General features: G+C 36.2%; 1 protein-coding gene and 1 long non-coding RNA gene across 2 annotated transcripts in view; both read left to right on the top strand.

Annotated features, from left to right (window-relative positions):
• LOC577931 overlaps positions 1-22,478 on the top strand; it is a 55,152-nt gene extending 32,674 nt beyond the window's left edge. Inside the window, exons 32-61 of the mRNA XM_031000074.1 lie at positions 571-681; positions 923-1,200; positions 1,673-1,862; positions 2,350-2,470; positions 3,191-3,394; positions 3,910-4,054; positions 4,669-4,809; positions 5,410-5,514; positions 5,973-6,065; positions 7,085-7,270; positions 7,660-8,400; positions 8,948-9,551; positions 10,280-10,478; positions 11,119-11,198; positions 11,508-11,809; positions 12,244-12,302; positions 12,652-12,830; positions 13,493-13,673; positions 14,195-14,368; positions 14,811-15,121; positions 15,515-15,602; positions 15,890-15,968; positions 16,492-16,628; positions 17,280-17,437; positions 18,005-18,223; positions 19,000-19,063; positions 19,442-19,643; positions 20,094-20,198; positions 20,702-20,845; positions 21,541-22,478. Of these exons, the coding sequence (XP_030855934.1) occupies positions 571-681; positions 923-1,200; positions 1,673-1,862; positions 2,350-2,470; positions 3,191-3,394; positions 3,910-4,054; positions 4,669-4,809; positions 5,410-5,514; positions 5,973-6,065; positions 7,085-7,270; positions 7,660-8,400; positions 8,948-9,551; positions 10,280-10,478; positions 11,119-11,198; positions 11,508-11,809; positions 12,244-12,302; positions 12,652-12,830; positions 13,493-13,673; positions 14,195-14,368; positions 14,811-15,121; positions 15,515-15,602; positions 15,890-15,968; positions 16,492-16,628; positions 17,280-17,437; positions 18,005-18,223; positions 19,000-19,063; positions 19,442-19,643; positions 20,094-20,198; positions 20,702-20,845; positions 21,541-21,857 (5,917 nt within the window). The 3' untranslated portion in view covers positions 21,858-22,478. The remainder of the gene's footprint in view (positions 1-570; positions 682-922; positions 1,201-1,672; positions 1,863-2,349; positions 2,471-3,190; positions 3,395-3,909; positions 4,055-4,668; positions 4,810-5,409; positions 5,515-5,972; positions 6,066-7,084; positions 7,271-7,659; positions 8,401-8,947; positions 9,552-10,279; positions 10,479-11,118; positions 11,199-11,507; positions 11,810-12,243; positions 12,303-12,651; positions 12,831-13,492; positions 13,674-14,194; positions 14,369-14,810; positions 15,122-15,514; positions 15,603-15,889; positions 15,969-16,491; positions 16,629-17,279; positions 17,438-18,004; positions 18,224-18,999; positions 19,064-19,441; positions 19,644-20,093; positions 20,199-20,701; positions 20,846-21,540) is intronic.
• Positions 22,479-22,486: 8 nt separating this feature from the next.
• On the top strand, positions 22,487-25,295 carry LOC115919325. The gene is made up of 2 exons (XR_004061800.1): positions 22,487-24,417; positions 24,673-25,295. It is a non-coding gene; the product is annotated as an uncharacterized LOC115919325 (long non-coding RNA).
• Positions 25,296-25,970: the final 675 nt, after the last annotated feature.

Genomic DNA, 25,970 nt, shown 5'->3' with positions numbered 1-25,970 from the left:
CAAATCCCTTCCCCAGCACTAATGTTCCTTGACATGACTACATTTGCCACTATCTACGCGGTGAAGTAAATTGGTACTTGATGGGAAGAAATATTCCTTAAATGTTTGAGCAACTTATGATACTTTGGCTCAATCCAGAATAATGATACTATTCTGGACTTTGTTCAATTAGATTTGACTGTTGTTCTTGTTGTTGTTGCATGCAGTGGTATAGGCATGCACAAGTATGTGAAGTATAATTATGTATTGTAAGTTTAGGAGGGGTGATCTTTTCAATTTTTCCACATTAAGAATAGAGGGTGTATGCATTTTCTCAGTTCTTTATATACTTATTCAGAGAGGAAGGAAGATTGAGGATGAATGAGTGCTTATAAATTTCCAATGAAAAAAAAATGTAACTAGTATTAGATATCCCATCCTGCAATTAAATGAAATTAGATCAGAAATACTATGTGTGCAATTAAAGTCACTGTTCTTCAAAGTACTATGAGATTAATTGAACGTCCTTATTGATTCATTTAAGCTGTTGACTTTAATAGATGTATATCATTTCATATTTAATTTTGCTAGACATGAAATAAAATCAGACGAGGATACACTTTCAATCAGGCACCAGTGGAATGCGGGAAGAGGCTTACAACTTATCATCAACAGAGGTCTTTGTGAGAGCACAAGATACAAGTAAGAGAGTTAAAATCTTTCTGCATCTATGTAAATCATTTTCACTTTTTAGAAACCTTTAGATTGTACGAGTTCTGAACTTACCATATCTGCCATAAACAATGCATACTGGTTCTATTTTTTTTTTATTCAGATGTAAGTATAGTGCCAATGTTTTCATGGAATTCTAAAGACTGCATCAACATTGAGGATGTTCAGTGGTTTCTCCTATCCAGTATTATTTCAATTTTTAAATCAACAGAGTCAGTGTGGTTGCTGTATACAAGCAGAGCGACCAAAAGAAGAAAACCACAAAGATGACCTCGTCATCTTCATGGGTCACCACTGGAGGGTGTCCTATGCCCCCGAAGCTGTCTCTGACCTCCGTTGGTCTGCAGGAAGTCACCCTTGCTTGGGAGCCAGGTCGTTGCCATGAGGACATAGAGATCCTGGGATACGCTCTCCTGAAGAACACCAGACCATCAGGAGAGACCATTCCGTATGGAATCACGGAGAAGATCATTCAAGAATTGAAACCTGGTTAGTTCCATTGTTTTCTTACTATATTTTTACAATGTCTCAGGTGAAGTAGCTCCTCCAGTATGTGCTACTTAAGTTGTACCAAAGTGTTTATTGAATGTTTATATTGAAAGCCGATGTGACTTATATTGATTATATCAATATATTGACGATATGAATTTAAATACTGTCTTTCTTCTCACATTTTTGCCAGAGTGCTTTTTTGTAATCATGTACTTGCATTATTTGTAAACAAATTTTTCTTCATAGGTAATGAATATTTAAGAAGGAATTGAATTTTAAAAAGATCTTACATGTTTGCATTCTTTCATGGATATCGTTTGTAAGTAGTGTTTTCCTTGAAGATAATGAGCAATAAAAAAAGGAAGGAGATTGACAAATGAGTTTAAAATCAATTCTATGTTGTGTAGGCATCACTGATTGTTGAATGTCAGTTTTAAATCAACTCATGGGAATTACTTTTTGTTTACAGGGTCTAAATGTACCCTGAGCTTATCCACTCTTACAGCCAATGGTGGTCCACGCAAACCATCCAACAGCATCATGGTCATCTGTCCTCGTATCCCTGACCCGCCGACAATCAATCTGAGGCAGTCTAGTAGTCTCCACTCAGCCACCATTACATGGCCCAAACAGAAGGCCAAATATCTATCTGGCTACGTGTGAGTTACAGTATTTTGATTTCATTCTTTTATATCTATTAATCTGTTAAATATGCATTTTACAATTCTGATTAAGTGTAGATCATTGTAAATCTGCATACCAGCATGGATCTTGATGATGCAACTATCGCTCATCTTAAACTGACATCACTATAATGTGTTATGTGTCATAGTTGAGTGCTTTAGAAATGGGACGCAAAGGTCATATGGCATTGATTCATGGTAGAGCACCAGTGTTTTTTAGCAAGGCATTTATTTAGCCATGTATTCTATTCTTAACAGAATTGTAATAAGGGAGGTACCTGGTAGGATTTATTCCTTGAAGGCACTGAACATTGATAAAAACTGGCGAAGCTAAAGCCAGGTAATAATTTCCAATTTTCTTTGAAAGCTCATAGTTTTGTTATGCACTTGATATGCACTTTACAAGCATTGAATTTCATGTTGTCTTATCATCATCATAATTTAATTCTTGATTCATGCACAGTGTCTATGTGAATGATAAACAGCTAGCTGAAGTGTCTTTGACTGAGATGGAGAGACTCTCTCAATGTGAACACACTCTGGATGATCTAGTGGAAGGAGAAATCCTCAACGTCTTCATCAAGGTATGGTTCAAATAAAGAGCGTTATAGTGTTCAGATCAATGTCTCTCGTACAGCATATGTGTGTGTATGTAATTGGATTTTTACAGACGTGTATCAATCAGATATGATTATTTAGGTCTGTGGACCGACCTTTTAAAATTACCATCCAAAGACGTGACTCAGTTTCGAACCTGCATCCTTGGCTGAATCAGTTTGTAAATTCCATTGTAAAGCCCCGTTGTACAGCATACATGAGTAAAAAGGCTTTAAAAGAATAACTCTGTTGGTCCCTTTTCAGTCCAGGATGGCTCATATGTTTGGAAGAAATGGGTATTAACCCTGTACTTGTCCTTGGGCAGCATATTCCACCCAAGAATTAGATTATGGGTTGCGCACTTGGACTTAAAGAGGCTGATGTTTTCTTCCTGACCCAGAATTGGGTTCTCCCAATGTGCTGTTTGTTCACATAGAACATTGCCTTCATCTAAGTTTGCAATTAAAAGTGCATGATATATATATTTAAAAGTCTTGAAACTTCATTTTATGTAAAAAAAAATTAAATTTTGGTGGCTTAGAAGAGGTTGAAATCTTAAAATAAGGAACATTTAGTCTTGTAAAAGCATTACTTAATTACTTTTGTTGTAATGTTCGAAGTTTTGAATATCTTTGATGCAAACTATCCCCTAATGCACCTCTCTCTCTCTCTCTCTCTCTCATTCAATCAACTCCATGAAAACATAGGCTTGCGCAGGTTCAAAATCCCTGTCATTGGACCACTCCACCAGCAAGGCTGTGTGCCAGACAATGAGTGGGAGCAGCAACCACCTGTCAATCAGAGCCAAGACTCCGCCCTCATCACCATCGTTACGACTGGAGGGGAAGCACCCTGGAGGGATTGACATCATGTGGGAGGGGCATGAGCAGGATGAAGGCACTAACCTAACAGTGAGTTCTCGGCCTATATAGAAATATACTCCATATCATATTCATCATTATGCAAATAGATTTCTTGAACTAAGAAGTGGTATTCAAATTTTGTTCAGTTCAGCTCGGTTCATTGTCACTTTTATTTAAAATCAAACAAGTGGCTTCATAGACTATCATTATCACATTTACAATTGACATATAGTAGTTCCATGATAAATTTAAAGACTGAATTAATGGTTCATGGTAGGGTATAGCAACCTGGTAACAAAATCTTGTAAGTTCTATAAGTGCATGTATGGTTTAGTGCATAGCACAATTTTCACAATAGGATCAAAACCGAGAATTGTGTGGTGGTGCTCTTTGTAAGTCCCCTGGAGCTTACTTTATAACATACAATTCTTGCCTTACCGGCGCTTTCATGAAATAAACTGCCTTTGGAAGATATAACATTCAATTAACAATGAATGTGTTCAAGACAGTATCTGCTTTGATTAGATCATCGTTTTACTTTTTCTCCCTCCTTTGATACACAGGGCTATGTAGTGCTGAAAGACGGTGTCCAGTATGGGTCCTTGCTGGATGCAGAGGTCACTCGTTGCACCGTGGGGCGTGTCAAGCCTGGGGTCACTGTTCAGCTTCAAATCATGGCCGTGTCTGATGATATTCTGGAACCAGGAGGTATGTGATAACATTGTTACGTTAACTCTATGAAAGCTTTGGCCGACTGATGGAACAAACAGTAAACAGCCACGATCAACTTTTGTCACACATTCTGTATGTATTCAGCGTGTGTACTCCAAGCAATATGATAGTCTTGAGTGTTGATCTATAGTGGATAAAGAGTTAACTGTTATGACTACTGAATTCTTTTTGAATTTTCACATAGGCTTAATAAAGATTGACCCGGTTTCTGTAGCTTTTGGGCACTTTGTAACATCAAGGGGCTATGAACCTTATGGACAGCAAAGATCAGCCAGCATAAATAAAATACAGCGAATTAAAAAAAATTGTTTAAGAAACATTGTTGAGATTAACAGCTTTTTTTTTTTACAGTTATTACCCTACTGTAAAAAACTGATAGAAACAAGAGGCAAATTACATAATACCAAAACAGTTATCATTTTGCGTGAAACTATCCAGCACTTCATCATCTATCATAAGATAGATCAATGTACAAATAATCGTCATACTTTTTGTTTGGATGTGTAAATAAAAATAAAAAGCTCCTGTAAATTTGTTTAGATTACGTATGCATTTAAGGTATATATATTTTTTGTGTTATATAAACGTAGGAGATGACTTGTTGAGACAGTATCCTACCTGTGAGCCAGGCCCCACCTTCCAAGTGCAGTTTAGTGGTCTCCTGGCCCCGCCCAGTAAAGTATGGACAGAGCTGGTCACTGGACATTCAATGTTAGTAGTATGGCATAGGGGTAAGAGAAATGAGAGAAATGCATGATCAATATCAGAGTTTGTCACTTACAGCCCCACTGCACTACTTATAGCTACTTGCGCCCTCTATATAGCAAACAATGCCTAATTGATGACCATTGGTCCCCCATGATTCCCCTTTTTCTTATGTTAATTGAGAGCTGATTTGATGAGATTGAAGAAAAATGATGATATCGTGAATGGGAGAATATAGAATACAGTCATGGTAAAAATGATTTATTGATTGATTGATTGACCACATTGAAACCTCCTTATTTATTTTATTTTTTTCATTTCCCAAATTAACTGAAATATGTATTGATTTAATTGTTGTTGTGAATAGTATGTACTGTTTATAAAATAACATATACTGTATATAAATTACAGTAAGATGTACTAAAACTAAGAGATTTGTCATTGAAGATATAGGGTTATGGTTGCCATCAAATTTAAGGTCAGATATTGTAGGGGCTAAAGTTAGGTATAGTGTTTTTTCAGGTGTGAATTTTTAAAATTTGCTTAGTTAAAATAAATTGGCCTTGGAGCAATTTCCCTTTGCAGTTGTTAAATGTTAAATTATTTATGTATGTTTTGAATTATAGGAAAAAAGCCTAACATGGATCACTTCACAGATCCAGATGCTTTTATGGTAAGATGGTGGAAAGTCAGTACGGGTGAACCCAACATGTGTACCATGGAAACACAAGGTAAGAAACCATACTTTTCTGATCTATCAGAGTGATTTGCATTAATTTGATGATGTGTACAAGTAAACCCTTTGCAACCACCAAGTTTCAGATTGCTTTGATTTTAGTAAATGAACAAGATACTGCCAACACTGCCTCATAAATATTTAGAACTGACACACTCCCTATAAGGCTGCAAGGTAACTGAAAGATGATATGATGCACAGATATGCATGTATGATTTTTATTACAGTACAGAAATCTTAGGAGAATTCAAGAGCATGAACAGCTTTGTTATAGATTCATTTATCTATATACATGTAAAAGCAAGATGACGAATACCCTCCTTATAGTGCAGCTGTCCTTACAATGATTATAGTACATTTGTAAAGGAATATCTCATTGAAATAACAGTATATTAGCAATAAAGCATTGGAATCAACTCACCTTATACTCCTTGACTGCTTACATTTTTTCAGATGACAATCTCCATATTGAAGATCTCGAGCCAGGCTCAACATACTCTATCATGGTGGAAGCAAGGAAGTGGGATACACACTGTGATGAAGATGGTATGACTAGTATCCTTTTCTTGTGAAAGTGACTTGCTTAGTTAGATGTACAAGTATGTATGCATATGCTTCATTCTTTTGTAAATTTATGTTGACCTTCAGTGCTAAAACATTACTACTTTTTAATTTTGAAAGCAACTTAGTAAATTTATTAGAAGTTATTCATTAAAGGCACACTGCCATACTTGTAGCTACTTGCTCCCTCTATATAGAAAGCTTCCCCAATCGGTGCCTGTTGGTCCCCCATGATCCTCTTTTTCTTATGTTAAATGAGAGCTGAGTTAATGAGATAGCCACCTGTCACAGTGACCTTGATGGCTCTCTGTGTGGTCTAATCCCTTCTGGCCCAGTAGTGGTGACGGTCTTTAAAGGTAATACAAATTTTTGGTATGGGGTCATGAATTTGGTTCAATGAACATATTGGAAGCATATGCGATCCTACAATATTCAGTGATCGTCATCGCGGTCAAAATCGAGTCTTAAGTTATGAAATTATGAATAATAATCACTTTATGTTGTATAGCTCCCTCTCAACGTCAAGATATTAATTAAGCTATAAAACAATGTTTCTTGACTAATATCGACCGATTAGCTATTCCCGTTCGCAAATTATATACCACAACTACATATTCTGCTATTTTCATGGTCGCAGCTACCATAGTACGGCCGTAGGAGCAATTTGAAATTCATCAAAATTTACCGGGAGCACCGGTAAATCTTTCTATTCAATTTTTCTCGAAAGCAGAAGTGTTTTAGGGGCTAAAATTTCTGGTGCTTTTAATACATCCACAGGGGCATCCAAATATATCAAAATTGTAAAGAATCACTATCCACCCATTTCTCAAAATTTCACAAAACTTTGTAATACCTTTAAGCTAATTTAGATTACCAAAGTTAATATCAAGAAGGATGTTGATTTTTCTCACAGCTTACACATGTTTATTTTACCTTCGACACTACCATATCTAATACTAACTCACATATCTAAACCAGCCAATACCTTTATTTTGCAATGTCAGATGAAGATATCTTGGGTGAGGATCAGCAGAGCCAGACCTTCCTGGTGACTGCTGGGTCTAAGACAATCACTGCCATGACAGCTCGACCTCCTGACCCGCCCTCTGACCTCAAGGTGACCTCTACAGGACCTAAGACCCTGGAGCTGAGGTGGACATCAGCCATAGAACACGGTAGTGAGATTCTGGGTACGATACATTAGTTCATTGTGTTTTCTTCACCTCTCAGTATCTAATGATTTGAACATTGGAGTAAAAACATGAGCTTCATTACATAATTCTGCTAGTGCAGTCAAATCTATTTAAGTAACTACCTGCTTTTCAATTTAGAAACTTGCCATTTACATTAAAAGATTTAAGTTGTATGAAGACTATTTTGATACTGAAGACAGTGCCAGCAGAAATGAAGCTTTTATACTGTCCATATAACTATTATCTTACTTTGCTTTATTTCTTGAATTTTTACTGTAAATGCAGAAACAGATATTAATAATGATTATTTCTGTAAAACTCTTCCAAAACCTTTGTAAAACAATTGAGATTTACCTGCAGTTATGTTCTATCCCTTCACATTGCAGGACTCAAAATGTATGTGACTCTTACAGAAGACAAGGATACTACTGACACAGTGAAATGCATAGATCTTCTCCCAGATGCAACCGGAGCCAAAGTGAAAGACCTTGAGCAGGGGAAAGACTATGTCATCCATCTTCTCACCATCACAGATGATTTCTTCGACCAGCTTCCACCATCCCACTCCTTACGCAAGGCACGGGACCTGCCAAAGACCTGGGCGGATGTTGAGAAAGAAGTAGAATCTCCCTGGCTGCCGTATGTTGCCATCGGTGCAAGGACGCATGGGAATACCCCTCCAATGGGGCTGAAGTGTACTGACATTGGGAACGACTGGATAGGGGTGGATTGGCGGCCACCCAGCTGGGGTGGGTTTTATGTGGAAAGCTCGACGGTGGAATGGGAAGACATCAGTGGAGATGGGAGCATCCAGGAAGATTTGCAGGAGGGCAGCGTGGAGGTTGGACCGAAGAGGTCGCACACCAAGCTGCATGACCTGACCCCTGGAAGGACGTATGAGATACAGGTCAAAGCCTACATTAAACCGCATCCTTCGACTAAATCCAAATCCAAGCAAAGCGGAAGCAAGCAGAGCAGGATGAACATGATTCTGGAATCGGATCCAATCTCAGTGAGACTACCTTGCCATGTAACACCTCCTGATTTGAGAATCGCAGGATTTAGCTCATATCACCTTGACCTGAGATGGAACAAACCTCATCTTTTATTACAACCTGGATCTACTGGTGAGAAAACTTCTTTTCTCATGAATATAGGATTAGCATGTAAAACAACCATTGGTTGTAATTATCCTAGTTTAGTGATTGTTTGGATGATATTTTCATGTGTCATATATTCTACAATCTGAATAGTAGTAGTCATATAAAAGTATGCTCATACCCCTGGGTAATAATTATCCTACTTGGGTATTTATTTAGGTTTTTATAGCTAGGAGGATTTAATCGTTCCAAGATCTGAATAAATAATGACTTATAGTCAGCAAAAGTGTAATTTTATTATTCAATGCTTCTCTCATGGTCTAATTTTTTTCAAAAGTAAAGCAACTGGTAAATCTTAATACAATTTAAAATTGATCCCAATGGTGTATTAATTAGGCTATCCTCCTGCACAGGACATTATATTCCATTCAGAATATTTAATTTACTTATTTCAATTATTTAAATGCGTTATAATTTGATTAGATTCTATGGACCCACATTGTATGTATAAACTAATCATCAATCAGCAGCTTGAAAATTCACTTGTTGCATATATATTGTATTTCATTTTCAGATCCAGATCAGCAGTCTCCTACAAGACCTGTGAAGGTTACTCTCCTTGGCCACCGCCTAGTGGTAGAGGGCAGCGCCCCCATCTTTCTCTCATCAGACACCACTCGATACACCCTCACGCAAATAAAAGGGGGTAGAACACTCAAGGTGCATCTCGTTACCGTGACAACCCCTAAGAAGGTGACGATGCAAGGGCTGAGGAGGAAAGAACGAGATAAAGGAGATGTGAGCGTGGAGAAAAGGATCGCATCTGTTCTCAAGAGCATTGGTGATAACAAGGATGAGACCGTTTCCAGGACTTTGTTTGTAACGGCTCCCAAAAGCCAATCAGGGAATATTGTGTCATGTATGTGCACATACAAGCATGAGAGGAAAGCCCATGGAGAAAAAGAAGAAGAAGAAGATGATGACGATGGAGGTAAACTAGACGATGGACCTGTTGGATACATTAATGTCCAGTGGAGCCTCCTGGACTGTGGCAGTGCGGAGGAACAGGGCATTCTGGGATATGATGTGAGCTGGATGTGTGATGCTGATGGCAATGAGCATGTGGCTAATGTGTCAAAGCACAGGACCAGTCATCAAATCCCTGTCTATAATTTAGGGTGATTATTAAAACTGTTTATATTTTATTGGCACGGACCTTGCACAGCATAAGAAGGACAGTTTGTGTGTGTGTCCTTTCAATATCTGATCAGAAGAACTTTACAATGTTTTTACATGTTTCAGCCCCTGGATTACATATAAGAATTGTATCTCAATAGCAAAGGATAATTGTGTTGACAGGTGTTATATCTGTAATAAATATTAATTTCATTTCCAAAGACCTCATTTTTTGATACTGCTACATGTATAACATTTACATATTAATGTGTTAGAATTTAGATTTAATAGTACTACATGTATAAGCAACCCCCCCCCCCCCAAAAAAAAAAAAAAATGTTTTTTTTTAAAATAAATAAATAAATAATAATAATAATAATAATAATAATAATAAATAAAATAAATAAAATAAATAAAATAAATAAAATAAATAAAGTAAATAAAATAAATAAAATAAATAAAATAAATAAAATAAATAAAATAAATAAAATAAATAAAATAAATAAAATAAATAAATAAATAAATAACAAAACTAATAACAAAAAGAAATAAATAGAAAATCAAGTATATTCTAGTAGTTAAGTACCCTATGGATCTTTAGCTTGAAATCTTCTCCTATGGGTGACTTGTAAATACACATACATGCATTGGCATATACACCTTTACAACTATTGTAAGCCTTCATACTGATCTTTAGTAATTGCTTTGCTTCTTTTTTTTTTTTTTCCAGATGCATGTATGATGTCAGCGTCCAACCTGTCAAAGACGAGGACATCTGGCAAGATTTGAACAGTCCCAGCATCCAGTGTGAGATACCAGGACCACCGGCTCCGCCCACACTCTGCTGTGCTTCCATGACGACCAGTGAATTCATCCTGGAGTGGTCAGAGCCAAGAACCTTTGGTGATGTTGGAGTAAGGGGATACCAGGTACTTGGAAACAATTTGATACTTTGACAATATGGACTTGCTGAACATAGGCACTGCTGCTAAAAGCAAGTTTTCATACAAAGTTTGAATGAATAGAACAAACAAAATCAAATAAATTCCTGCTTTTCCTATGACATGTTAAATTGTTACTCATTACTGAATTCGTAGCCATCCTTCAATAATGTTAATTTAGTGTGAGTTTTTATGTGTTATATCTCTTTGTATTTCCCTCCTACTTCATTCTTTCTCTTTCATTCCTCTAACTACATGTAGCTTATATGTCATCTCAAGATATTTGTCAATTTTTTTTAAATTTGTGATTATTCTGACAATAACTGTTTTGTCTTACTGTAAACGCGAAAATAATTTGCGGTACATTTATTTCCGCGGGTTTCGCGCTAAAGTCTGTGTCCGCAATTTTAGAATCCGCGAAAATATAAACACGACTTCTTATGCGTATTCTGAATAGGCTGAATTTGGTGCAATGCGAATTTAAGAACCAGCAAATATGTTTTTGGGTCCCTGAGCGAAAAATTAATTGTGCGAAAATAACACCGTTTACAGTATTTGAATACCTTACAAGTAACTCTACTTAGTACATGATATCAATTCATATTAATGTGGATTTTATTATCTTCAGGTGTACATGAATGAAAGGCAGATTGGACAAGCACTCAGTGCAAGCCACTTCAAAGCAGCAGTGCCATGCAGACCCAACAGGTACTTCACTTAAAGTATTACATTCTGATTCTTATTTAACATGTTTATATTGAAAATGAAATCATTGAAAAGCAGTAAATAATCAAGTGTATCCTCATGCCATGTATTGATATTGAAATCATGAAATTGTAGGTATTTCAAAAACAAGTAAGTGATCATAAGTAGCACTCATGCTATTTTGTAAAGGATAGAATGAATTACTATTTATACATGTATTTGACTGTTCTTCAGTTTCGTGAAGGAAATGTTACTTTATATATTTTCATTCATATGGAGATTAATACTCCTTATCCATTATTTAATTTGCAGGATCTACCTGCTTGGTATCTGCGCCCTGAGTGATGATCCAAACTACTCTGACTCTGCCCATGACCAGAGCCTCAGAGTTTGCACCCCTGATAGCGACTCCGTCCCTGCTCGTACCAAAGAAGTATCCCTCCTCGAGTCCCTTGCAGGGCCCCACGGGGGTAGCCCCCAGCAGAGTAGAACAGGGCGTAGAGGACGGACAAGAAAAACATCCAGTTCTAAGCTTGTTCCCGAAGATATTGAGTTGAAGCTCACATCTGTCACCTCTCATACAATAGGGATATGCTGGGATTTTCTTCGCTCAGGTAACCCTTCAGGAGTTTTATCTTACATATGTCTTTCACTGTAGGCTGTTTTTGCTTAGATATTGAATAACATGTGACTGATTTTGCATTTGTACTACCCTCCCACTGTCAGCTGAATATGTTTTGTTTTTCTAGATACAAGTAAATATATTGCTTATAGTTTTTATACCATAACTACATCAAACAGAAACTAAGTAAATAAAGGAAGCACTTTGGAAATTGTCCATTTATGTGTATAGATTTCAACCATGGTATCGGGGGGAGGGAGAGGGGTTTGGTATTGTTTTTGTCAATTTTTAAATTGACTAATTTAAGAACCCTTCATAAAAATATAAGGTTCAATTATAGACAATATTAGTCATTAAATCTACACCTTTCTCTGTTGATATAATATCAGTACATTTCCAATCATTTTCCTTGTTTTCCTCCTGTAGAGAGTGTAAGCAAGGTACAGCGATTACAAGTTCACTGGAGCAGTGTGGCCAAACCAAAGGTAATTTCTACGCACATTTTTACAACAATGATGAAGTGAATTATTAAATGTATTTAAATGAAATTCATTTTGAAATGTTGATGAGAAGGTCTGTGCCAATTAAACGTTAAAGTTTAGGCGGCAAACTTTATTCAACATTCAAGATTTATCAAAAACATATATTTTTGCAGTCGGATGGCTGAATTGTCATGTTTTACAGATAATACAAATTTAAAAAATTACAATAAAAAGCAGAATTACAATGAATATTTAAAGAATAAAGGATATACAACTATAAATATAAATACAATTCTATCAGGATATCTACGTCGTTCATTCGTTCAAGTTTATATTTATTCATCTTCTCAAGGAAATTGAGGCCCTCTTGAGTCCAACTGCAACCACTTTCACCATCAAGAACTGCAATCCTGGAACCAACCACTTCATCACCATCACAGGCCTGGATAAGAATGATCATAAGGTGTGTCGATCCAAGCAGCTCATCGTACAGACGTCATCACAGATCAGCACCCCACAGCTGTATGTGAGGTGAGAAAATTAACCTGTATGGATCTTTTGAAATGGTACTTGTATGTGCCCCAAGATGTGAAAGAATAATGTATCGGTGAAACTGTTTAACTTGAGGGGGGGAGGGGGGTATATGGCCCAAATCAATCTAAAATGGTCAGGACTCCAAGATATATAGAAGAATCATAATTCTTTAAATATATAATTTATAATCAATTTTCTTTGAGTCTCTGTATGGATAAAGAGATCATTAAAAAGAATAAGCAAATCTCTTTTACTATGAATATAACCTATATTTACAATGCTTTAGACTAGCTAACATTTTTCTTTCTTTACCCTCAATGACGGGGCAAACTTGTTGAAATAGAATGAAATATAATCAAACAAGAAAGAAGCATAAAGGCAATGCGGTATTAATTCAAATTAAAATTTTATACATTTCTTATTAAAGGCACCACGGTAGCATAGTAGCAGTGACATCATAAGTATAGCTTCATGCTGCTTTTTCATAGGGGGTGCAGACTGAAGTACTTCTGTATGAAGGAACCCCCTAGTAAAATTTTAAAATTGGGGGGTGTCCTCTTGTCTGGAATAAGCATTTGAGGGCATATGTGTCCTATGCACCAGTTGAACCCTGTTGTGAAATGTGCTATTGAATAGGTATTTCATTTCATCGCATTCAGCTCAACATCATTCAAGGGGATCTCACTGAAATGGGAGAAACCTCAAGCTTTTGGAGGAGCAAAGATCTCTGGCTACCAACTAAAGGTCAACGGTCAACAGACAGCTACCTTGACCTCTAATGCTACCACATACACCTTCAAACATGGCAAGATGTGTCAGACGTATGCCTTCAGTTTACAGGTAATTCCTCTCCTTAAATGTGATGGCTATGAAAGATCAATGTTGACAATGATTATTGTAATTCAAGTACTTTGTGATCCACCGTGGGTTCAGTGAATTTGCTGTTGGTTGTATTTCATGTAAGATGAAGGGAAGGGTTAGGGTTGCAATTGGGTTTTAGGGTAGGTTTAGGGTTAGGGCTAGGGTCGGGTAAAGTATTGAGCCCAGGGTTGCAGTTCGGAATTTGATCAAATCAACTGAAGAGATGTTGTTGCTAGGGCACATTTTGTACAATCAATTACATTGAATTGTATTTATGTGGTTGTTTATGGATTCCATACCTTTTGTTTTGGTAATTAAAATCATAGAGCTCTGATTAGGCTTAGAACCATGATTGTCCCTAAAGGCTGATGCACAACAGTTTAGTGTTTTTCCCCCAGACTCCACTGTGTTGTTTTACCTTGGCTTAAGATTACATAGGATAGTAATGTTTTCTGCTTGGCATTAACATTTGTTTTCCTTCCATTTATCTATTTGACCAGGCTACCTGCAGCAACCCTCAACTTAACAGTGCATTCTCTGACCCCATCCAAGTGACCTGGCCAGGGGTCATTGTCCCTGAACCTCAGAGAATGTCCACTGTAAAGGTCAACTCCCTCATTGTCGGCTGGTCAGAACCTGAGGTCCTGGGTGGGGCGAAGATCAAACACCTCAAGGTGGGATTTTAGAAGTCCATATATTATTACATCACTTGAAGGATGTTGAATTTTGATGTTAGTTTTTTTGTTTTGATTACATGTATCTACTAAGCACAGTCAGAGCCTTCTTGTATCACTGTTTTCTAAACAAGCCCTCATTAACTTAATATATTTAATGTAGTTCAAATTTAGTTATTACAAAATACAAAAGTGGTATATCAAAGAGACTAAAATAATTTTTTTAAATTTTTTTTATATTAATTTTTTTTAAAATACAGAAAATTTATATATTTATGAAAGAAATGTAACTTTTATAGAAAAAAAATAATCTGTAGAAGCAAATTAATCATAAAGGTACATTTAAGATGAATGAGTGATTGAATGAATTTTCCTAACAAGGAAAAATCTTTGAAAAAGTTTAGTTTCATATGTAACAATTAGTATCAATTTGTCTTTACAGGTCCTGTTAATGACTGACCAACCTATCCACTACAAGCACGCCCACTACCAGCACCACCCTCTCAAGACCAGCTCCGCCCTCCCACCCGATACCACCTCTACGGAGTTCACCGGCCTCCTGCCCCATGTCAACTACACCATATACCTTGATGTGTACCTAGAGGGGCTAGTCAAACCGGTCCGATCCAAGGCCCTGGTCGCCCAGGTAGCCCGGAAACCACCTGCCCCAAGGCTGAGGATGAGTGTGGTAGGGGCCGAGGAGAGGAGGCAGTTGGATGCTGATGCGTGTGGTATGATGGAGGATAGAGACAGGTGGGTACTTTGATGTGCATCTTCTAGGAGTGGTTGAGATTGTATGGTGGTCCTGATTAGCCAAAAATTTGGAATATGTGATAAGATGTTCATTTAGAGAAAATCATTTTCTAGAAAATTTTCTCTGTTTTTGTGTGTGTCATGTTTCCTTCATGTTCAGAATTCATAATTGTATATTATTTCTAAATAATTTGGAAGTTATTTTCTTTTTCTCCTGCAGAACTGCTTTAAGTTGTAATCTCTCTCTCTCTCTCTCTCTCTCTCTCTCTCTCTCTTTATTTCTCTCTGTATCTGTATGTATATGTATATAGATGTGTATTAGTGTATTTGATAATCTTTCTTTACCGCAGTTTAGGATAAGTAATAATTGTTTGTGAATGTTATCTATTTCAGACTGCTCCAAGAACTATTTAGCCTTGAACATGATCTTGAAGAGAACTTTCTGGTAGATGTGCAATACCAAGAGGATCTTTTAGCCAGGGTAAGCCTCAAACTATATTTTTAAGAACTTAAACACTTTGTGACATCCAAGTTATTGTGGGGATACCTATATCTTCTTTGCCTTCCTGATGCTGTATTTCATGAAATTTTTAAAAAAACAGTCATTAAAATGCTTACACTTTATTCATCATACATGTTCTGCTGCTTTGCAGGCTGCAGCATCAAGCACATGTATGGTTCAGGTGAATGGTGTTTTGCAGTTACATCTTCCCTTTACTTGTGAGATTCTGATGAATTTCATGCTGATTTTTCATATTAATTTCTTAGGTGTCTGAGGTTTCATCATTCCTGGCTGAAATTGAGACTAGTCTGGATAACTGCCTGGAAAGGATGAAAGACTACACAGGTAAAATTGAGAGCTATGTCTGTACAATATCTTATATAAAAGAACTAGACATATTTTCATGCCTAAATATGAATGCACATGAAAAAGATCTTAGTCTCCTCTTCCTCTTTCAATGTTATGCTGCATAGATTGAAAATAATGGACCAATGAATTATGTGATTGCTGAGAAACTCTCTACAAAATTTCTCCATCTGTATATCTATTTGATAAATACATTAATAAGCTGACATGAGATTGCTCAATTTTATGACATATGTTTTGAATTTTGAAAAGGGAATTAAGGCACAGAAGAGAATAATCAACTGGAAAAATGAAGGGAATGAGAAATAAAGAGAGACAGTATGTCAGGCACATTGATATTTTTATTGGGTAGACTGGTAATAGAATAAAATTTACAAGCACATAGCAATCTTTGTAGAGATTGAAGTAGTTGGAAAGCCTGACAATAGTAGTCATTGTTTGTAACATACACCTATCAGGCAAGCAATTCGAAATGGACGTACAATCTTTCGCCCATGTCCAGGTACCATCCGCATAGCTCTAACCTGGGATCCTGTACCTGATGATGGGGATGCTATAGTATCGGGCTACAAGGTGTTGGTCAATGGAGAGCAGTATGGATTCGTCCTGCATTCGCAAGTCTATGAAACAGAGATAAAGGTAGGTACATGTACAAGCAAACTTCTATGCATAAAGAGTACAGTATACAGCTGGAGGAGCAATCGTATCAGCCATAGAAGTAGCTAAGTTCATGACAGCAATACTAGAACTTAATGTTATTCATTCAAAATGTATCATAAATAAGGAGTATGTAGTATTAGCTTATGGAATATATGGAATATATGGAAAATAATCTTGAATCTTGAATCTTGAATGATACTAGTGGTAGTATTTGTCGTAGTATTGATACTAGAAGAAGTGAATCTTATTTATTTAGAATTGATTATGCAGATGGAATAGCAGTTTAAGCCATTGGGAAAACATTATTAAATGTAGGAGTAACACATTCTTTACAATAATACTAGCAAAAGAATAAATGATAGTCATCATATATTTAAACTTGAGAATAGTTTGATGTACTCTAGAGTTCTTATGCTGGGTTTAAATGAAAGAAAATGATGATTTTTAAGTTGCTTTTTTTGTTATTGGGAGTATTAAGCAAAAATTAGTGAACATAAGTCAGCAGTGTTCTTTGATAACCTAATGATAATGTGCTTCTTTTCTATTTCATGTGTTGTCCTAACCCTTTTAACTTCCATTGAAAACACATGGATTTTAACCATCATAACAATATAATTTTTATTTATTCAGTTAAGTGCCTACAATGGTATCCATAGTGTCAACCTGGTTGCCATGACAGATCATCCTGTTGGACACAGTGACCTGTCGAAGGTCATCACCGTGGATACCAGCCCGTACCGTCCATTTGTTGCATACTGTCTCAACAGTGTCCACAAGCAAAGAGTCAAGTAAGTACTGTTCTAGCTGTTATAGCTATGCTTTGTAACCCATGTTGGCATTAGGAATATGTTACATTAATATGCCTCATATGATTCAGGTAGAGGCAATTGAATTAGAGTTCTGCTTCATTTTTGTAAACATTGCTTTATAATGCTGTATCATTCAATACCTTCTGGTACATTTTTGTATTCAAAATGATTTCTAAATATACTGTACAACTGCTTTGAAATACATCTGAAAGACCTCTTTCATATTTCCAGTATATTCGAAACAGTAGTTTGTTGTGAAAAAAAGATTGTGAAACACTTCTGCATTGAAATTCTTTCCTCCCAGGTGGTCATTGTGCATGTGTACTACATGCATGCACCTAGACTAACCATGCTCCTCAGGAAGTGGAGATGGTGCACACACTGTAGGCCTAATATGAATTCAAGGGTCATAATACTGATCATTGTGAAGTGCTCTTTCAGTAATTATCAATGTGAAAACATGACACGAAAGGCATTTGTTATGAATATCTTGACTATCAATATTCTCAGCATCCTACAAATATCTATCTTGTTGTTTGAAATCAGGTACCCCAATCCAGGATGCTGCTCGTTCCAGGAAACACTCCACCCCGAGACCCACCCAGACTTCTCTCACCTTCCTAGCCTGCATCAGCACCTTCCAACCAGGCGCATCCCTGCACCTTCCGTCACAGTGTTTGACCAGAGCCAGGGCACCTACCGGCTCCTGGTACCCTCCAAGCTGTCTAACAAGAAGCCCATTGTCATTCTGTTCTGGACACACTGGTAAGAATGGGAAATAGGTTGACATCAAGCTCTTGTTGCAGTGGTGGACGTAGGAATCTATGTTATAAAGGGGGACGGAACATCTGTATGAGTGGATACAGAATGTAGTCACACCACATATGCTCTTGGCTTTTTTTTCCTGTCAAAGATACATGGTTAGGTTGGGGCTGCACTGGCATTTAAGGTTTGGTTTAGTATTAGGGTTAGGACTTGGTTACTGTTAGCTGCATTGTTGGTCTAGAGTTGAATTGTGGAATTTGGCAAATTTTGATAAGTGACCATGGAGCATGTGTCATAGAACTCTGAATGTAAATCTATACTTGGGATACGTACACATACCCCAACCTATAACTGATGGCCACTTGTTGTGCACCATGAAGAACAGGATCTTAAACGTCCGTGTGGGGGACTAAAAACTGTGAATAACATATGGTGGTGGTTGTGATTTTACCTGACTGCTAAGATTGTAAGTAAGCAACCAGACGGCCAACGCCTTTAGGTCCTCTCCGAGGGACCTGGTAATGAAGATTAATGCCTTACCAAAGGGCACTGACGCATCGCCTTGGTTTCGAACCCAGGTCACCGGATTACGAGACCACTGCTCTACCGACTGAGATATCGCGCCTCCTCATATCCATTTATATTGCATTTAAAAAAACATTTACTGTGTTACTGGTTATTATTCAATATGAAGAGTTACATCATCTGCATTGAAATCTATGGTGGCCAAAATGTGTATATTTATTATCGTTTATTTTTGATTACTCTCATCCTAGGTGTTTGGCATCACAAGCTATAATGGCACACTTTGTGAATTATGCCAAAAAGAGATCGAACAAGGTAAGGTGTACTCTCTTTATTTCCAGTAATACAATGATGTCAATCTATATTACAAGAAAATCATACTTGTATGTATGCAAGTATTTTCAATAGGTGGAATATTCTTTAATTGATCTAGAAAATACTCATATTGAATTGGAATGTTTAAGTGTCTTCTCTTTTTTTTAAAGATCATTATTTGATACCAAATGTTATTGTTTGCTTTATCTTGTGCCATGAATGTCTCATATGGGGTATTTGAATAAGCTTTTGATTAATGGGTCAGTTGGCAATATGTGATGCATTCATGAAAATGTACTGCTTTTCTTTTTAACCACTGACATCCTTCAAATGATATGAAATCTAATTGTGTTATAAAACCTGCCTCATTCCCGACAGCTGGTGTGTGTTGGTATGTGTTGTGAGAGTGGAGAGGACACAGACACTCATCGTGATACCATGACTAGATTCCTTACTGACCGAGGCTGGACGGGAGACGGGTCACTTCAGCATTGCTGTTGCTGCTCTGAGGTCGAGGCAGATGGAACCAAGATGGTCGCAAATAGATCACTCAACACCGGCCACTCACTTGTACAGTTTGGTAAGTCATATAGTAACAATCATGTGCTTTATGTTGAATTGGATCCGGGCTTTACTTTGTTAGATATATAGTGTTAAGAGTGCTGTTGGGATACTGTGAGGATTAAGTTTAGTGTAGTGTTTAGTCATGGGATAAATGTAGGAATAAAAAAGACAGTGTAGATATTTGTGATCAATAATTGGAATGTTGCAATCCTAAAGAGATAAAATGTTATCTACACTAATACACTAATTTGGTCATATATTTGCTTTTTTGACACCTATATCACTTGTGACTTTGAATAATATTCTATCTGTTTTGTACAAAGACATGTACCATAGTCGATGCTTATTTCACATTGCTAGGCACGGGCATGTATCAAAGTTCTAGTTTCTTCTGATGGCTTCACACATATCAATGAGACAACATTCAATCATATGCTTTGCTTCTTGATTTTGACTTCCAATGTAGCTACTGAGAAGAAGAGCTCCGATGCCTTATCAGCGGTGAGTGATCATGTTCCAGAGTTATTTGGTGTCATGGCCGTCCCAACGGTCATTGTAATCCACCCTGAAGGTATGTTGTATTTTAACTCTACTTGTCTCAATTCTTAATAGTTCCACCTTTTTTAAATATTTCTTGTTTCTCTAGCTGTATTGCGATGATTAGGTATTTCATAATGTATTAGATGATACATTAATGCATGTACAGTATATGAAAATACAGTGCCATGGTTATTCAGCTATTTCACTTTTAATCCTGAGGCCAGGGATTCAAAAATTCTTGCTCGATAAATTGTCCTTAGACAAGGCATTTTATCTAATGTTATTAGGATTTATTTCTTATCATGCAATTTGATAACTTAGCATAAGCTAAAGCTAGTGTAATAATCTTAAGAGCGCATATGTTGTTCCATGATGTCATACGCAATCTACGTAGAAGCAGAGCTTGGGTAATATTTGGAATGCCTGAGCACCTTGCGTAGTGGATATGTGCCCTATGAAAATATACAATATTTCTATTACTTATTAAGATCAAACCATATTTTTGTTTTTATTATCATATCTATATTGTGTCAGGTTACTTAGGATGGAAGAGTTGCTTTGCGGTGACAGACCGATCTGCATTTATCTCTGCTCTCGACTCTGGGATCATCAACATGCTGAGATCTAACCCAACCTACTTCACCTCCCTGACCTTGTCAGAATCGGCCAGTTTCTCAGGTAAGGAAAGGATAAACATGATAATCATTTAAGGTGCCATCTATCTGCTTGAAGTTCAATTCCAAGATCTAAATATTGACACTAGCTAACAAAACTTAATAATAATATTAATAATAGTGGAGCCTTATATAGCGCTCATGTCTGGCACATTGCCACTCCTGGCACTCAATTATTACCCTGGCTTTAGCATGGTTGCCATTGCAGCGCTTGACCATTTTTAAGGAACTAATTCCTGCCCGGTACCCATTTACCTCACCTTGGCAGAGTGTGGCATATGTTGATTTGTGTCTTGCCAAAGGCCATTAGTGCTGCAACAGGGATTTGAACCCTGTACCTTGTGGTTCACAGTCCGGAGACTTATCTACTGGATCACAACACCTCTGTTACTCAGATCCACAACAGTTTCTCAGCCTCCAATTTATATTGCCATTTCAAATGAGAGGAGTTTAAAGAAGTTTGACGACTACTACCTCGACAACTACATATACAGAGAATTATCCCCCAAATATACATTTGGAATAATTTTCCTAGGATTATTTGGCCTGGGCTACATCTCCAAAAGGTAGTAGTCCAGGGGGTACATTTTGTTGTCCTAGATTTTTTTTCTTCTGTTTGTTAAAATATCATTAGCACTTGATCATTTTAATTATCCTAGCATTAGAGTGATGACAGACTTTTATTCTGATTTGCCATAGATACTACCTCGCAGGAGAGTCCACGACCACCAACTCCTGGCAGTCCACATATCAAGAAACAAGGATCAGCGTGGAATGGGGAGCCGGGAGCCAGGCCTGTATCTGGGACAGCAAGCGATGGCAGATTCGGGTTGGGGTCCGCCAAACCCAGGACCCCAACCATCGTCAGTCCTCAGCTGAGGCACTTTGTCCTGAAGAAGAAACAGAAGCAAGAACCTGAGCAGAAGAATTTGATCAGTATTGACACAAGACCATACTCGGCCAACGTTAAGACAGGCAAGGACAAAGTCAGACCCAATTCATCTGTGACTATCTAAGACCTGAACCTGAAGCACGCTGTCCTGCAAAAGAAGCTGAGATCTACTACTTTATCAGTATTGACATGAGACCTTACTCGGCAAAGCAGGAATGGAAAGACACCAAATTCATCTGTGACAAGCCAAGACCCCAAGCTGGCACGCATTGTCTTGCAGAAGAAGCCCAAACTGGTTAGTATTGACACAAGACCTTACTAAGCCAACTTTAGGACAGACAATTTAAAACAATTTCAGACCTAATTCCTCTGTAACGATCGAAGCCCCCATAGTGAGGCATTTTGTCTTGCAGAAGTAGGCCTTGATCAATATTGACACCTAATCTAATTTAGACAACTTGAAAACAGGCAAAGAAAGAGATCAGGCTCTCTTACTCGAGATTTCTTTTGTATGTATAATGGTAGCTACAGCTTACTAAACAGGGTCAGAGAGTATCAGGCTGATGTAGTACATGTGTACATGCACATCTTGAAAATACTTTTTAATATTTAGAAATGAAATTTAAAACAAATATAAGTCTAATACAGTAAAACTGATTTAGTGACCACCTGTATAGAATGACAATCTTTCAATAAAAAACATAATGTTTGTTTCCATTGTGCAGAGTTATTCAGTCAAATCTTTATTGCACATAAAAGCCACCTGGTCATAAAGACTCCTTTACTTGTCTGCACTGAGTGGTCTTTATATACAGGTTTGACTTTACTCTTATGATACAACTTTTTAGAGAGGCTGCATTTTTTGCACTTCAAAGGATTTTATATTTTGAGCGTATGTCCTACGGCAGTGGAGGACATACCCTTATACATGTATGCATATCAAATATTCTTGCTTCTATGTTTTGATATGTCATGTAACAATAAGGCTTATTAAATACATAATGGATGCTCAGGTTTAAATGAATTTGATGTGATTGATGCAAGTCTTGAAATATCAGGTTATGTGTTTAGTTCTCTCTTCTTTTTATACAAATTTTAAAATGTTTAAATTAATGAATCAAAATGATTAATATGCAAAGATTGTATATATTTTTAGTGAAGATGGCTCCCAGCTGATAAACAGTCTTTTGATAAATATATTCTATATTTAATGATGTAACATTTAACATTGGATGTTTGGGTTATCTTTTAGTTGAGACTGAAATCTTGACCTGAATTACCGAATTGGAGACCTGAAGATCACAAGATTTAATTACAAATCATTTGTCAGTTTATTGTTAAAAACAAATGTAATTGTTATGGTAACATGGTTATAAATATGTGTGTGGTGTATACATGTATATAAATATATATATTCTTTTTTTTGGGGGGGGGGGGGTGGTGAGGGTAATTAAGATTACAATGGATACAAGAAGTTAGCTTTTAAATGGTACTACAAGTGTCTCCCATATTAAATATCAGTCCATGATAGACCTCAGCTAAAGCTACATTTATATTTGATAACGTCATAGGCTTGATTTAGCAGAAGTGGAATTGTGTGTTCACATTATTTTGTAAATTCTATGTCAAAATAATGTATACAGTTCTGTTTTGGTATAGTCATCTTGTGAGTTGGACAATCAATGCAAGATTTTTGTAATACAAACCTCAATCAGGCATGCAGTATTCTTGAACATATATTTTACATTTTAATAAATCAAAATGTGTTTAAAATCCTGAAATGATGAGATTATGATATTAACTTGTTTAGATATTTGACTCTTAAGACTGTACTGATGTGTTGTTATCTCGTTCTGTCTCTGCATGAAACAATTAATGATAAAGTTTTTTACCTACAAGTTCTTAGAAGAAGTATATGTGTGTATGGTGTTGAAATAGTACAATTACAAGATCTGAAATAAATTATATATTTGTTGAAAATGGAATTGAAGTTAGGCAGGTTTTGTAAAGTGTATATGAAAAGAGTTAATAATTTTTATCAAGGGCCTGCATCAATAAATGATGTGATTGACTAAATATATTATTATATGTTGATGTGTTCTTCAAATGTGTGTACACTTGTGAGATAGAGCTGGCTGTTACAACTTGTGATTGTATTTAATGTAAAGTATTAGATTGTTACATTTCAAGACATGTAACATTTTGTAACCAAAGTTTAAGTGATATTGTTTATTTTTATTGGAACAGATCTGGTCCACAAATTTCATATGCAAGTATATTTTTGTGTGAAAAATAATCAATCATATATACACAAATCTTGTAAAAAAAGAAATTTTGAGTAGATCTTATAGGGATAATTTTCATGTGTTTATGATTGTTTTAAAGTAATCCATTAAATGTAATTTGTTTGTAGATTATGATGATGGACAAAGAATTTGTATTCTCTAAGATATCAAAGTATCATGAAATCAAGCATTTCATGTTTTTTTAAATGTTTCAGCAATCTTGTCTTAAAGACCTATCTGTGCCAAAGACGGAACATAGAAAAAGTAGGTTAACTACTTTATCAAAGTGACGTATACAATTTATGTTCTTCTTCTTTGTTTACTTATGTATTCATTTTGAATAGTGTGAACCTGGGCCATATTATAACATTCCAATAGTCCCATTGTAGAGGTTTATAGGTGACCAATCAAACTAAAATGTTTTTGCTGTGCTTGTCTGGCTTAATTTCTATGCTGATATCCTATCATAGGTCGAGAGCCAGAAGGTCATTAACTCTGAGAAAAGTCATAGGAGTTAACACAAATTTGGCTCTCAGCAGATCAACACTTTTCATTTTGTCAGCTGTCTATATTAAATCTATGAAGAGGTATTGCATGCAAGTTTAGATACAGTATAAACTTTGACCAGGTTTTAAGGTGACATATGTCACATAGGTCTATAGATTTTGTATCTGGGTATGGTAAATCGTCATATTTGCATGCCTGTTATTCATTTCCATTTGCCCTTTGAATATGAGTTGTGGATTTATAGATGTGCATTTATAAACATTAAGTGAAGGACATATCTTAATTACAAATTACATGTATATGAAGGTAGGTGTTAAGCTTTTTAGAACGAAAAAAGCAGAAGGATCCATTATGTTCAAATATTTTGATTGTTTGTTTTATTTTTATGCACATGTATATGTACATTCAGCCTACACAAACATGTGTTTTCGCCTATGTGTTGTACTTCTACCGGTATTAGAAGATTGGACACCTTGAATTTTTTTTTAAAGAAAGATTTGTTGTGAATTTGTTTAGTTGCTTGCCAATTTTTGTACAGGTATCAGTACAATCTTTCATAACATTCCATTTCATGTTAGTATTATTTATACCTGTCATTTATAAAAAGACATCAGCCAATGCTATTTAAAGATGACATTGGTAGATGTGACATTCTTTTGTACAAAAGAGGGTTGAAAAAATTAATTAACCCATAGCAGTTGTGTCTCTTTCTAGTTATGTTTTTGCAACACCTTTTGATCAAGAATGCTAAGAATACACATACATGAGCAGAGAGAACAAAAATCATTAAAAAAAATTAGTCTATGTCCAATGCAGTACATTAAAAGCGATTTAATTGTAACTAATTAAATATATTTTCTTTCACATTTGGTCATTTCATAAACATTTAAACAATTTCAAACTATGAAGAAGTGGGAAAGAATACATTTCTACTAATTTGAGGAGAGAAAATTGATTAATTTAGAGAATAAAACACTGAACTGCTATATGTTAACACACTTCTTAAAAATCTTACATGCCACTAATTGAAGTAAATCATAAAGTTATGTCCCATTTAGAATCGGTGTACTCATTTGGATATTACTATATTTGTTAGTATTTGTATAGCTGCAGTTCTATCTGAAAATAAAGATATTGGAGCCTGAAGTTGAATTATTTGACTGATATCGCTGTGAACAATCAAATGTTCTAATACTCTCCAGCATAGTGTATCTGGAAAGAAAAACACAATATTGATGACTTCTGGCCAGAAGCAGGTATTTTTTTCCTTTTTTTTCATAGAGCTTTCTGGAACCTAATCAGTGAAAATTGTATGCAATATAAAAAGCTACAATATTTGTTTAACTTGATTGCAATTCATCCTTTTTAAAGGCTTGTTCAGATATGGTGTTTTTTTTTAAACCTGTAAAATGATTGGCAGTACGTTGCACTCAACAAAAAAGACT

Source organism: Strongylocentrotus purpuratus, unplaced genomic scaffold, assembly GCF_000002235.5.
Source record: "Strongylocentrotus purpuratus isolate Spur 01 unplaced genomic scaffold, Spur_5.0 spur5_scaffold_6, whole genome shotgun sequence".
Lineage (NCBI taxonomy): Eukaryota > Metazoa > Echinodermata > Echinoidea > Camarodonta > Strongylocentrotidae > Strongylocentrotus > Strongylocentrotus purpuratus.
Note: the sequence above shows the minus strand (reverse complement) of the source record. Positions and strands in the feature narration are given on the sequence as shown.